This window comes from Carettochelys insculpta, chromosome 4, assembly GCF_033958435.1.
Source record: "Carettochelys insculpta isolate YL-2023 chromosome 4, ASM3395843v1, whole genome shotgun sequence".
NCBI lineage: Eukaryota > Metazoa > Chordata > Testudines > Carettochelyidae > Carettochelys > Carettochelys insculpta.
The window spans coordinates 97087328-97100390 of NC_134140.1; the positions used below are offsets into that span (position 1 = coordinate 97087328).

The 13063-nt window shown below is 41.0% G+C and overlaps 1 protein-coding gene across 5 annotated transcripts in view; it reads right to left on the minus strand.

Moving 5' to 3' along the window:
• Nucleotides 1-13063, minus strand: part of JADE1 (jade family PHD finger 1) — a 144157-nt gene that overhangs the window by 48977 nt on the left and 82117 nt on the right. For all 5 annotated transcript variants that reach the window (XM_074993305.1, XM_074993308.1, XM_074993307.1 and 2 more), the window contains one exon: nucleotides 7610-7687. In XM_074993305.1, coding sequence (XP_074849406.1) covers nucleotides 7610-7687 — 78 coding nt within the window. The remainder of the gene's footprint in view (nucleotides 1-7609; nucleotides 7688-13063) is intronic.

A 13063-nucleotide genomic window follows, 5' to 3' on the forward strand; every position in this document is an offset into this window, starting at 1 on the left:
GGGATTTTGTTTGAGGTGCAGAGAATCATTCACTCCCCCACGGAGAGCTTATTACCCAGACAAAGCAAATAGATTTCAAACTACAAAGGTATGCTCACAGCCATTTTACTGCCAACCAAACCCCATATATAATATGTCCAAAACTGACCCATAATTACAGGTATTGTAATGCCCAGGAGCACAGTCAGAGACTGCCAAGGACTTATTTTCAGAACTGTGCACAAATTCCATTGACATCCCACAACCACTAACTAAAAAATGAAGACTTTTTCATTAGTCTTCATTGTTTAAATATGAGTTTAGATGAGGGGTGGGAAACCTCCAGCCCGCAATCTGGATCCAGACCACTGCTTGCCTGGATCCATTTGGCCTGTGCTAGGGTAGGGAGCCCTGAACTTTGAAGACCAGATCAAGCAAGCCAGGGCTGGATCCAAACAAGGGGCTCTGTCGGGGTGCTGCTGCCACTTGCTGCCATTCTCCCAGCCAATCCCAACCAATCAGAGCAGCACAGGGCTGTGCCTGGGAGCAGTGGGGGGAGGGTGCAGAGCTGTGTGCATCCGGGGTGCTGCCAATGTAAGCTGCACCACTGTGGCCCAGACCCCAAGCCTTCAGCTGGCTCCTGCACCCCCCTCCTTCCCAGACCCCCACTCCCAACCCCCCTCCGTCCCACCCCAGCTCCCCACTGCACCCTGCTCCTGCACCCTCCCTTCCAGAACCTTCACCCCACTGACTTCTCTCTCCCACACCCAGTACCCCAAATCTTCCTGCACCCTTTCTCCCATCCCCACCCCCACCCCAAGCATTCTCTGTACCCTGCTCTCGCCCACACATCCCATCAGCAGACCATCCTACACTCTCGTCCCACCCAGAGCCTAAAGGTGGCTCCACAAAATATATTTGACCTGGCCCCCTGTCCGTAGGGCTTGTGTGTGAGGGGACTGAAGTGAGTATCACTTTTTTTTTATTATTATTTTTTCAGTCCGGGACTGCACCAGTGTTAGTTTCTCGCTCGTGTGGCAAGCAATTTGTCTATGGGTCAGTGGCCCCTGACATGAAAATAAGATTCCCCACATGATTTAGATCCTTGATTTTAAGCTTTCAGAGTTGAAAATTCTGGCCTAGGTGTCTTGCAGTACAAAAGAACCAAGATGAAAGATGAGAAAAATGCAGCCCCTGACTTCAAACTACATATAAAACATCATTTATATTATTCATTTTCGGATTTTTTTTTAATTAGACTAATGGACTGAATATTAACTTCTTTAAGTAGTCTACTGTTATAGTTTTCCTGTCACTCAAACAGTATCTGGTATTATGCTTCCCATTCTCTGAGACTGAATTTACACAAAAACTGAACTCACAACCTTGCTTCTGTGCAGTAAATGAAATGCAAATAACCACATCACAGTCTATTGATTTTTAAAATAAAAAATACATACATATTATAACACAAACTCTGCCTTCATATATAAGCGTGAATGACTGATGAATGCTTGTTTTTCATTATTATTATTGCCATGTGAATTTGAAGGCTTCTCCACTCAGGGAAATAAATCACTATTCCCTTTAAGGTAAAAAGCTATTAGGATAGGTGTCAGTAAACAAGTTAGGGCGACAAACTAAGGAGTCAAAATGGACAAGTTAGCCCTAAATGATACAGTCAGGCTCCAACTGAAAGCAAGATGCCTGACCAGGCATTTCCATTGAGAAGTCCCTTCAAATATCCACAAGCAAAGGATGAATAAGGGGCCCGACCCTACCCATTAATGCCAGTGGGAATTTCGCCAATTACTTCAGTGACAGCAATGTCAAACTCTAAAGCTGTAGTGCTGCACTGTTCTATGTGGCATGAGTGCCCTAAGCTCACTGGAGGTCAAGAGGCGCTAGTGACTCTGATGAGAAGCAGATGTTCGGCAAGAGGATTCCAACTAAGTGTTGATTAAAATTTTAATTTTGCAATTAGAAGACAGATGTCTGAAGTGCTTGGAACGGTAGATGTAATTGTCTTGTGCTTCTGGACTGTGAGGAGAAAAACAGTTTGCAAAAAGCTTGAAATCGTTCTACCAAAAAGTGAAGGCCAAAAGTTCAGAAAATTCTCTATCTAGTGTTTTATCGCACAGGAGGCGCTGCTAGAATGAAGCTAAATGAAGCATAAAAGAACATGAAACAAAAGCAAGAGTGAAAAAGAAAGTGGTGTGTACTTGAAATAATATTTGGAGAAAATATTAGTAACATCTGACAGATATTTGTCAACTAAATTATCAAATACATTTTGAAGTCTTCAAGGAGACTTACTCCTAAATTATATTCTTTTTATCTCACAGAAAAGCGATTAACAATTTAATAGTGATTACTCCACAATAAGTAATACTCAGTCACATAGGGCACATAAACATAAGTTTTTTTTTTATCTTATCCAGGTACCTGAGACCTCAGACTAGCATATGTCAGACTCTTTTTATAAATAATGAGTACAATTATTAGAAAAATCACAAGTTTTGAAGAGCTGGATGTTCCAATATATTAAAGGAGTGATATAATTAATTAACAGCAACAAAAGATAAGGGAACTTGTTCTACTAAATTTCAGACCCAGTCAAGTGACGCAGTATTAAAGTTCAACTCAAAGATTACTTAGTTCATGTTCTATTTAAAGTCCATGACACAAAGAGCAGAAAGGGGTCAGAATAAAAACCAGATGAAGATTACTCCTGGAATTCTGCACCCTGCATGGAATTCATACTTTCTGCAGATTTCTTGGCTCCCTCACCACAAAATATTGGGGAGCAAAAAATACATGGAGAACACACTAACTCAAACACGTCTGCTGCCTAGGCGCAGCTGGAAGCAGAAAACAGATCACCCGAGGAGGGGTGGGGGTAAGAGAGTCTGGGTGTGGGTGTGTCTGTGGAGAGATGTTAAAAGGGTGGGACCAGGCACATACCTTCATGCAAATGAGTGACAGAGACTCTGGGTATGTAGCTTTTGGCAACAAGGCTACAGCGACACAGCCCTGTTTCTAAAAGTCAGCCTGTGTGAAGCTGTTTGTCAGCATTTTTGCCAACAAAATGCTTCTATTCCCAGTGAGTTCAGCTTTGTCAGCAAGAGAGCACTCCTGCTGTAAAAACAGCGTTCACACATGCATTTGCTGTGGCAAAACCATGGTTCACCAGGTGGAAAGCGGGCTGAGTACCCATGAACAACAAAAAGGTTTCTCAAGCAAGTGTAGGAACAGCCTAATTCTGTCCCTGTTGCTGAACCTGACTTGGAGCAATAGGGCTGCATGAAGCAGGCTCTGTCTCGGAGGCAGAGCAGAAACGTAACAACTAAACCAGGGGTCTCAAACTCCTGGACCACAGACCATCTACCATCACCTGAGCCCCTCCCCATTGTGGCCCATGAAATACTATGAAATAGCTATTCAATCAAGCCTGGGTGCACATGGCTCTCTGCAACACCCAGGCCCCCACTGCCCAGATAGATGTGGCTACAGAGGGTGCCACTTACTCCAGGAAGCTGCACAGTCTGGCTCTGCCACAATGCGAACTGTGCTGGCCAGGGAACCACTCAAGCTGACACACTTGTGCAGCTAGTGAGGCAGAGCTGGTGGGTTACTCTTCTGATTACCCTGAGTTTGGGAAGGGTCTCCCAGGATGAGGATGTTAGCAGAAGGGGAGGAGGGACAGGGAAGGAAGACAGGATCCCAGCATGAGGGTGTGGCTGTTAGCAGAGCAGAATCCCAGCAGGAGGAGATAGGAACATCAGGATGAGGACACAGCTTCATGTCTTTTATAGGATCCTGGTCTCCGTCTAGACTCCTGGAAGCTGGGGGAGAGACTATCAATCTGCATACTGCACTGCCAACCCCTAGAGTTCAAAACTCATGAATCAGTCCCTCCATCCCTGAAAACAAGAATGGCTTCTTCAAATCACAGATAAAAATACACTGGGGGATCTTTTTATTTAGCATCTGGTGTTTGAGGTCTTAGACTGACCTGGGGACACGTTTCTAGCTTTTCTCCAAAACCCATGAGAACTAAAGTCTTCCTTTGAAGAAAGAAAAAAGGCTGGGATTCTCTTCAAATACCATGCACCAACAAATAAGCATAATCTACTAAGAATGATCACAGTTGATAGCAGTGAATGAGGCATCAGAGAGTGAAATTCCCAAATCTGGTTTAAATTTTAATAACCTATTTGGGGCTTCCCAGAAAAAAAACAAAAACCAAAAAACAATTATCAGGAGATTTGTTATCAAATGAGGAGCGACAGCATCACTGATATCTAGTCAGTTTCACAAAATGAATTAACAGTGTCTCAGATTACACTTATGGATGGGACTGCTCAGCAAACACTTCTCCCAGAGCTGCAGAGATGGTAGTATGGAGTTAGCTGCTGGTGGTGGACCCCATGGACCCTGGCAGGTTTTAAATAGCCCAGAGATGGCAGGCAGGGCCAGGGGATCGTGGCTGGCGAGGAACATATGGGAGCCAGCTGGAGGGACAGGAAGATGTGCAAGGGAGTGGGGGACTGCACAGGGACTCCCCGCCCTCTCCTCAGAGCCCTACCAGAGGGTGCATGACCTGCACGCCCACAAGTAGGGTCTGAGGATTGGCACTGGCCCCAAAACAAACTGAGTTTGAGACCCCTAAAATAACATGCAGGCTGCTGTTCACTAATTGTTTTCAGACTTAGTCAATGAAGGCTCCTTTACCTCTCCAGAGTGTTGTAAAGGAGCCTTACTGTAACTGACAGTAACAGAATCTACAGCTAGGAAGATCTATGTGCTTTTTCGCTTTTCTTCTTGTGTAAGAGAAGCACAGTGGAGTTAGATTACAGATCAGAGTCTATTTTATGCATGCCTTTAAAAAACGCAGGCCAAAGACTTGCAAAACCATATGACTTCCTTGTGTGAAACTGAGCAATTTAAAGCAAGTTTCTACTTTCCACAACACAAAATTCCAAAATGAAAGTAATGTAATTTAAATGAAAATCTGCAATTATAACTAGAATGCAGGAGTTTGGAGTTTCGCATTTGTAATTCAGCTTTCATGTGTTTAGTAAATGCTGAAAATGTACTGCTATTTTTTTCAGTATAGTACGTTAAACAAATTACCAAAAGTAAGGGAAACTGGTGTGATTATACTGCATTATTTTGATAAATAAAATATGCAGAATTTTTTATTTTTGGTGAAGAATTACCCTCTGGAGTATAAGATGTAGGGTGAAACTGGAGCAAATAATGATCAAAGTTAAATACAAGGAGACTGTAAAAAATGGAGCTGGAGGGTGGACTGAGGGAGAAAAAAAATTATAATAAAAATATACCATGTATAAAATTTTGATGATTAATCTGTATTATGTCTAGAAAGACATTTGCTCCTTTTTCACTTAACCTTCTTTAGAAGTATATAAATTATTTTACCAAATACTAAAACAGAGGTTGGCAACCCCTGACACGTGTGCCACTTGTGGTATGTGAGCTGATTTTAGGGGCACATGTGGGAAGCTCAGCCCCGCCCCTCCTCCTCCTGCAGCATAGGAGAGATGCAGAGCACGTGGACCGGGCTGAGCCGGAGCACCTCACTAGAAGGCTGGAGCCGGAGCCCCCCACCGCAGTGGTGAGTGTGGTGCCATCAAGGATTAAAAGAATGACTTGAAAGTTCATTTCTTCTCAGGAACTGTGACAATAAGGACCAGGTTTATGTATGTGTATGGTGGACTCTGGGGATTTTTGTGCTTTTGTTTAATTTTCTGGGGGCTTGCTCAAGTGACCCCAAATCGGGGGCCTGGGGCTGGAGTCCCAGCCATGGTGCAGAGCCATTCTTGTTTTCAGGGATGGAGGGACTGATTCATGAGTTTTGAACTCTAGGGGTTGGCAGTGCAGTATGCAGATTGATAGTCTCTCCCCCAGCTTCCAGGAGTCTAGACGGAGACCAGGATCCTATAAAAGACATGAAGCTGTGTCCTCATCCTGATGTTCCTATCTCCTCCTGCTGGGATTCTGCTCTGCTAACATCCACAGCACAGTTGTGCCTAAATGCCTGACTGAAGTCCCTGGGAACTAGGACAACGCTGCCCTCGCTTGGAAGCATTGCTTCTTTCAGTGAGAACTGAGCTGTGCTTATACTGAGGGAGTATCAGTGATATCAACGAGTACTTCAGACTTAGGTGACGTATCTCTTTGCTCCTGTAGGCAGAGCCCTGCAAAACAGTAAAGCTCTGCATCTTTATTTATTTATTAATGAAACTGTTATAAATTGGACTATTAGTGACTTTAAAAAGTATCACCAGCACTCGGACCCTACAAGGAGGTCAAAAGGTCAAATTTTGGCATTCCACTTAAGAAAGGTTCCTGGCCCTGTACTAAAACTTTATTTTTACCCAAATCAAAAAAACAGCTTGAAGGGTTTTTCAAAATCTCAAACCCCATGAGATAGTCTCAGCTCTATTCTGGGGCCAAATCCTAAAAGTCCTTCAGTATTTTTATCTATTTATTTTTCAGGCAAACTCCTACCAAAATCAGCTTTTTTTCTTTTTTCACCTTCTCCACTCCTTTTTCACACACTGACTGCAATAGCAGTTTGACTATGTAAGAGTTAAGTTGCGGGTCCTGATATCAGGTCTGCCTGGGCGACCCGCACTGTTGTCAGTGAGATTCTGCATGGTGCAGGAGTCCATCCACACAAGACCCCACTACAGACTCAGGGCCTAAGATTCTGATTCAAAGTATAGTGAAGTCAGCAATAACTTTCTGTTGGGTTTTAGCTTAAGATTTAGTTAAAGATCTCAGGATAACGCTTTGTACTCAGATAGCACCTTTTATCCCAGATAACTCGTACCCATATGAACCAGATTAGAACCAGGATAATGGTCTTGACAACTTCATAAACTGGGGAATAAAAGTAATGTGGTTGCCTTGCCCAAACAAGCACCTTAACACTATTCCAAGCCAACCGCTATGTCAGTTTTTAAAAATGAAATAATACTAATTCCTTGTTATCTGAAAAAGTGAGATATTTTAATTGGGTAATATTAATTATGCCAAGAGACATTCGTGGTACTGAACAAATCACATTTTTTCCTGAATACATATTAGTCCTCTGATGTTAATAAAACTAATGTAAACACTAGAAACCTTTATTATTCATTAGAAAGATTATTTAGAGGCACAATAATTGTTCTTATAAAAGTTTGAGGCATAAGAATTACACCATATCCACTCTACAAAGAGAGAATGAAAACATTTAAAAAAATTAAAACAAACTGCTCTCCAACAAAAGTTGAGCAAGTCAACAATGTTAATGACTGATGATGTCCTAGTTCTGTTCTTGTATTAAGCTGTGCTGTTTGCGCTACTAAGGACGTTTTAAAATAATTCTCTCGTGTTTCATTTTATTATTCCACACTGTATAATCAATAGCAGGTCTTGAGGGATCCTGTAATCTACGACTCATCTATTCTTGAAAATGTTTTATTTTAGAACAGTTTTATAATATTTATATTCTCCCCCAGATTTCTGTATCCAATCATGTAAAATATTACATTAAAATTTGGTTTCAACAAACTCATAACCTAGTGCACTCCAAGCACAACAAAGGAGTACTTACTGCCATTATCATCAGAATCCTCACTGCTGCTAGGAAGCCGACCTCGTTTCATGATCTCCACGGGAAACAGCAGGTGGCCTGCAAAGCAATGACACAACACTTAACCCAAGATAATACACAATCATCAAGTTCTGCTTCGATGGCATTCCAGGATTTATAACACACAAATAGCATTTGAAATATAAACAGTAAACATAAAAATGATGTGCAATTGGACCTATATGAGCAGATGAAAATGTGATTTAAGGAAGTGTGATGATAGTCCGGTGGTCACACTCATTTCACAAAGCAAAAAGCAAATTTTTGTGTTTTTAGAAGTCTTAAAGTAGGTGAATACCTACAGTAAAAGTACTCACATTGGTTAGACTTTCCCTCACCCACTGTGATTCTAGATTTGCAATAAATTACAGCATTATTTCCTCTGTAAATGTCTACACTGGATGATACATTTTTGAAGCAATTTTAGTTCTGGTGGAAGGTGCCAGCCTAACAGCACTGGAGACAAAGTTTTCCATTTACCAACAGAGCACCAATTCAGGCTTCCCTTTTTCTAACCAGGCAATGTGCGTCAACCATGTTCTCTCTAGAAAAAAAGACTCTTCTGTAATAAGAGAACAGCTTCCTCCTCCTCCTAATATGTTTTTATTACTCTCTCCAGCCCAATGCCAATTGCTAAGCTGTTTTCTTTGAGGCAACATGTTCTGTAGAAGCTAGCTGGACCCCAACTCATTATAGAGTCTGGTAGGAAGCTACTAGATGGCACTGACTTTCAATAAGGATCAAGCAGAGCTGCCCCTGAACCCACTGACTGAGAGGTGAAAGGTTGTGTATCTTAACAAAAATACCTGGAGCAGAGGTGACATGTTCTAATGTTTTATGATGTGAAATAACTCCCTCCCTAAAGTTTTCAATAGCTGGTGAACACAGACATGTAAAAGCCCATAAAAGTTGAAGTGAAAAAGTAGAAACAAAATTACATGACAAGTATAGCAAACATGTTCACCATGACTTAAAATGACAAGTACTCTTGAGTGTACATCTAATTCCATGAGTCTTCGTCTACCATGTATCTCAACTGTGATGACAATGAGAACTCGGTGACGCATTAGCAACAAAATGCCAATGTACACCTCCCAGGGGCAGCGTCAGAAATCAGCTGCCTAAGGTGCTCGATTCTTGCTTGGCGCAGAAAATATAAACCTAGCATTCTGATTTCAATCAGGATTTCTTAAGTATCTTTTAGCAAACCAGCTCCAGAGGCCTGTGGAACAAGCAGTTTCAATACATAACCAGATTTAGAAAGACAAATACAATTGTCTCCTCGCAGTAAAAAAGCTGTTAGTACTTTCAACTTTTATAAGAACAATTTCCAATAAAATAAAAAGAAAACTTTGACCAAAAGCTGCCGAGAGACCCAATAAAACCATACAAATACCTTCTCAAACAAAATTACTCATACAGAAAGGAGTAAGGATTTTGTTTGTTATTTGTTTAATTAACTCCCTATTTATCATCGAGTGATCTTGTGTAATGAAAGCCACAATTATCTGTTACTTCTCTAGGGAACCTGTTACAATAATAAGGGGTGTTACATTGGAGGATTTCAGCCTTTGTGGCACCAATATGTGCGAACTTGGACATAAAACTGATATATCTAACCCGAAGTAACTTATTTCAAAAATTGAGTAAATATGGCTCTCTTTGCAATGTACAGTGATTTCATACTGCAAACGTTTGGCCACTAAAAGTGAGTATGAAACCGAATTGCTCATTCCATCATGACTTTTCATAGCAATGTCAGAGGGCAACACATATTCCAAGGCGAAAGAATAAATTACACATTCTTCCCTCACATAATTTTAGCATTTAAAAAAATAACAGTTACACAATCATCCACAATTATATTTTTCAATTCTTTCTGAACAACAGTTTTAGAATAAGATAGAACTTTACACATTTAATAGGATACAAATATCAAGCTCAAAATACAGAAGTCAAGCACCAGCCACAAAGTTTGGATATAGATTTGGATTAACTTTAAAGCTTACAGATCCAGAATTTGACATGGCCCATTATAAAAGAAGGTAATCTGCAAATTCAGATTCAAATCCCCAAAACGGCTTGGAAAACATAGCAGCATCTATGAGCACCAGAACTAAGCCTACTCATGAAGTACCCCTGTGGTCCAACTTATACCTTCTCCCAAGTCACAAACTATATGCAATTTAAAGAAATATTAACAATACCAATGTACGATAGCCTGTTTTCTTATTGTGAAAATACATCTGATCATTCAAGTAAAGAAGGCACTGAGCAAACAGTGAACAAACAAAATACAAGTATGTAAGCTGCACACCCATCACTCTAGATATCCCTGTTGTCCCAGCTGACCTTTTCACATTTGGTACACACAACTATTATAGACACAGAAATTGCAAATAGCATTTTAAGTACATTGTGATGTTTTGGTACAGATCAACCCATTTTCCAAGCACACATAGTACAAACTACTATTTAGATTTCTTTCAAACAAGACGAGATTATTTCACTACGCTTAGACTGAAATACTTCGTATAGGTAGCACATGTAATTTCAATTTTAGAACAATTCTATTCCTGCTTTTCCCAAGTTGTTGCCCATCTCTGAATGAGCATATTGCCACACACAACTTGGCTCAGAATAATCAAATATTATAAATATTTAAATTGTTGATACAGTTCACCTTTACAATAACACAGAAATCTCACAAATTAAACCCTCAAACTAAAGAAACTCAGAATCATCATTCAGACTTTGTCCTTATTTTTGGTGACCTGATAACAATGCTAGGTTGTGGCAAAATTTCCAACAAGATACTTTTAACATTTAAGATCAATCATCTTTCATGGAAGTCTGACAGACCTACCAAAATGCAACATGCCTATACATATGTCTACTACTGGTTTTATTGCAGCTGCCAGTTTGTAAATATGGTGTAAAACAAGGGTGGACAAAATACAGCCTGTGGCCTGGATCCGGACTGTCAAACCTTTGGATCTGGTTTGCCACAAGACTCTGAGCTGCCAATTTCCCATGATCCAGTGGGACCCTCAAAGCAGCCGGAAGCTGATGCAATGTGCATCTCTGCATCCTATGGTGCGGGGGGGGAGGGGGGACTCAGTGTGCCCCAAAACAAACTTCACAGCTCTCACTGATCAGCAACCAGCCAATGGGAGCTGCTTTGGCCATGTCTGTGGCACAGGCAACGCATGGCACACACTGGCCCCAGCAGCTGGCTGCTTTGAGTAGTGTGTGGGCCTGTGGCAAGCAAGGAGCCTGCCTGAGGGTCCCACTGGGCTGCTGGCTGGGAGCCACCTACTATAGTAAATGCCTCCCTGTCAGAACCTGCACCTGGCATCCCGCTCTCTTCTGCATCCGTCAGTCCCAAGTCACAACCCAAATGCTCTGCACCCCTGCCCCAGATCACAACCAGTACTCCCGATGAGCTGAGCTCTCAGACAGCTACTCAGGAGAGACTCACTTGCTGCCCAGCTGATTCGCAGAGTGTCCACAGCTGGCAGTATGTGTGTCTACTGGTGGTACACATAGCACTTATTCCACGTATCAATGGAAAAAAGTTAAAGAGAACACTGGTCACAACCCCCTCCTGTCCCTGGTCACAACCCAAATTCTCCGCACAATCGATCCAGGTCACAGTCACCTCCTACCCCAGGATGCAATCCAAACCCTCGGTATCCCCTCCTGCACCCTCACCCCAGGATACAACCCCTATGACTATGACACAGTGACAAGCCCTATTTAACAGAAATATTTGTAAAAGATTTTGCAAATAAATGACCAGTTGGCAATCAAATACAGTGTCCTACTTCAGACTTCCACATCTTTTGCAGGGGGTCCAGTAATAATATCCATATCTTTAAACACCTGGCTAAGTGCAGGAAGGGCACCTAATTTCTGCCTGCCTCTGAGTAATCTGCTGCCAGATGCAAAACACTGGCACTAAACCTACAGTGAGGCACATCCTGTATGTTGTGATGCTTTGTTTTTTTTAGCATTGTAAGAGTAATTTAGAAAAGGAAAGGGCATAAAAAATAAAATCAAAGGCCCATCAAATTCCTTCTTCTCACACTTGTTCATCCACACAGAATTCAGCAAGACTGCACAGATATAGAACTGAGAGCAAAATCTGATCCTCATTTTTCTTTTCAAGTAGGCAATGTAGTTTGTTTAGAACAGAAGCCCAAATAATGTCATATGACCTATATGACACAATGCACACTTTGTGTAAATAGAAATTTTCATGCTTCTATTGCCTGGTAACAAAACTTCAGGTTTTGGTTTGGTTTGGTTATTGAATCTGATCTGATATTGTTAGTGATGGCAAGTTTGGTAAAGGAGGTATAATTTAAAAGTGGCAAATTGCTATTATTTTAATGGCTAAACAAATTTTTATGAAAAAAATAAATGCGCCTCCTCAGGTCAATGCTTTTGCGTATCATATTGCCCCACCAGAGATATTTTAATTTTTTTTAATCAACCTTTGGGTGAATACATTTTATAATTCAAACTGTGACAGACCATTAACTATAACAGAATTAAAGAGTATCACTATAACAAACTGCATACACCAGCTGAAGAGACAACAAGGAAAGAAAGCAGAATTATGACAGATGTACACCCCGAAGACAGTGAAAAATTAGCTTTTATTGAAAGTAGCCAACTGCAATGATACTGACTACACTCACACCTAATTACCAGCACACAAAAGATCACTTCAAGCACTTCTGTACAAACAGGTAGCAAGAATAATCCAGCCTTAATCAACAGGATGGTAGATGAAGACGTTAGTCTCTAATCACTACACCCCTTAAACAGTTTTTTCTAGTTCTCTTTACCCACAGACATCATCCAGAAAACGATGTACTTTACATACTACACAGACATGAAAAGATGCATAAATCCATACAAAAATATTATCCAAATAGAATCCATTTTGATACTTTATGTTCTTGTATGCATGTCCCACTTTTTCATGCATACAAGAAATACAACTTGAGCTAAAAGGGATATTGGGTATTTCTGTAGTAAAAAGACCACAGAGGCTTGGTATGTGGAGAACAAGCCCTCACAAACTTGCATGGAAAAAATATATGGGCCAAAAGTTACGAATATGGAGTATGTCTACCGACTTCAGTAGAACCATTCAAAATCTACATCAGCATAAATCAAAGCAGAATTTGACTATCACTGCCCTAGCACATATTCTCATTTATACTGCAAACTGAGTACAAGATGCTACCATTCTGGTTTTGGTGGCATTTTACATAGTCTTTGCACTGGTGTAAATGACCACTCAAGGCATAGAGGGATGAGACATTGGGCATTATCTATTAATTTAACCTCTCTCTTACCCATTAGATATGTCTATTTCAATCTAGAGCAGGAGTCAGCAGC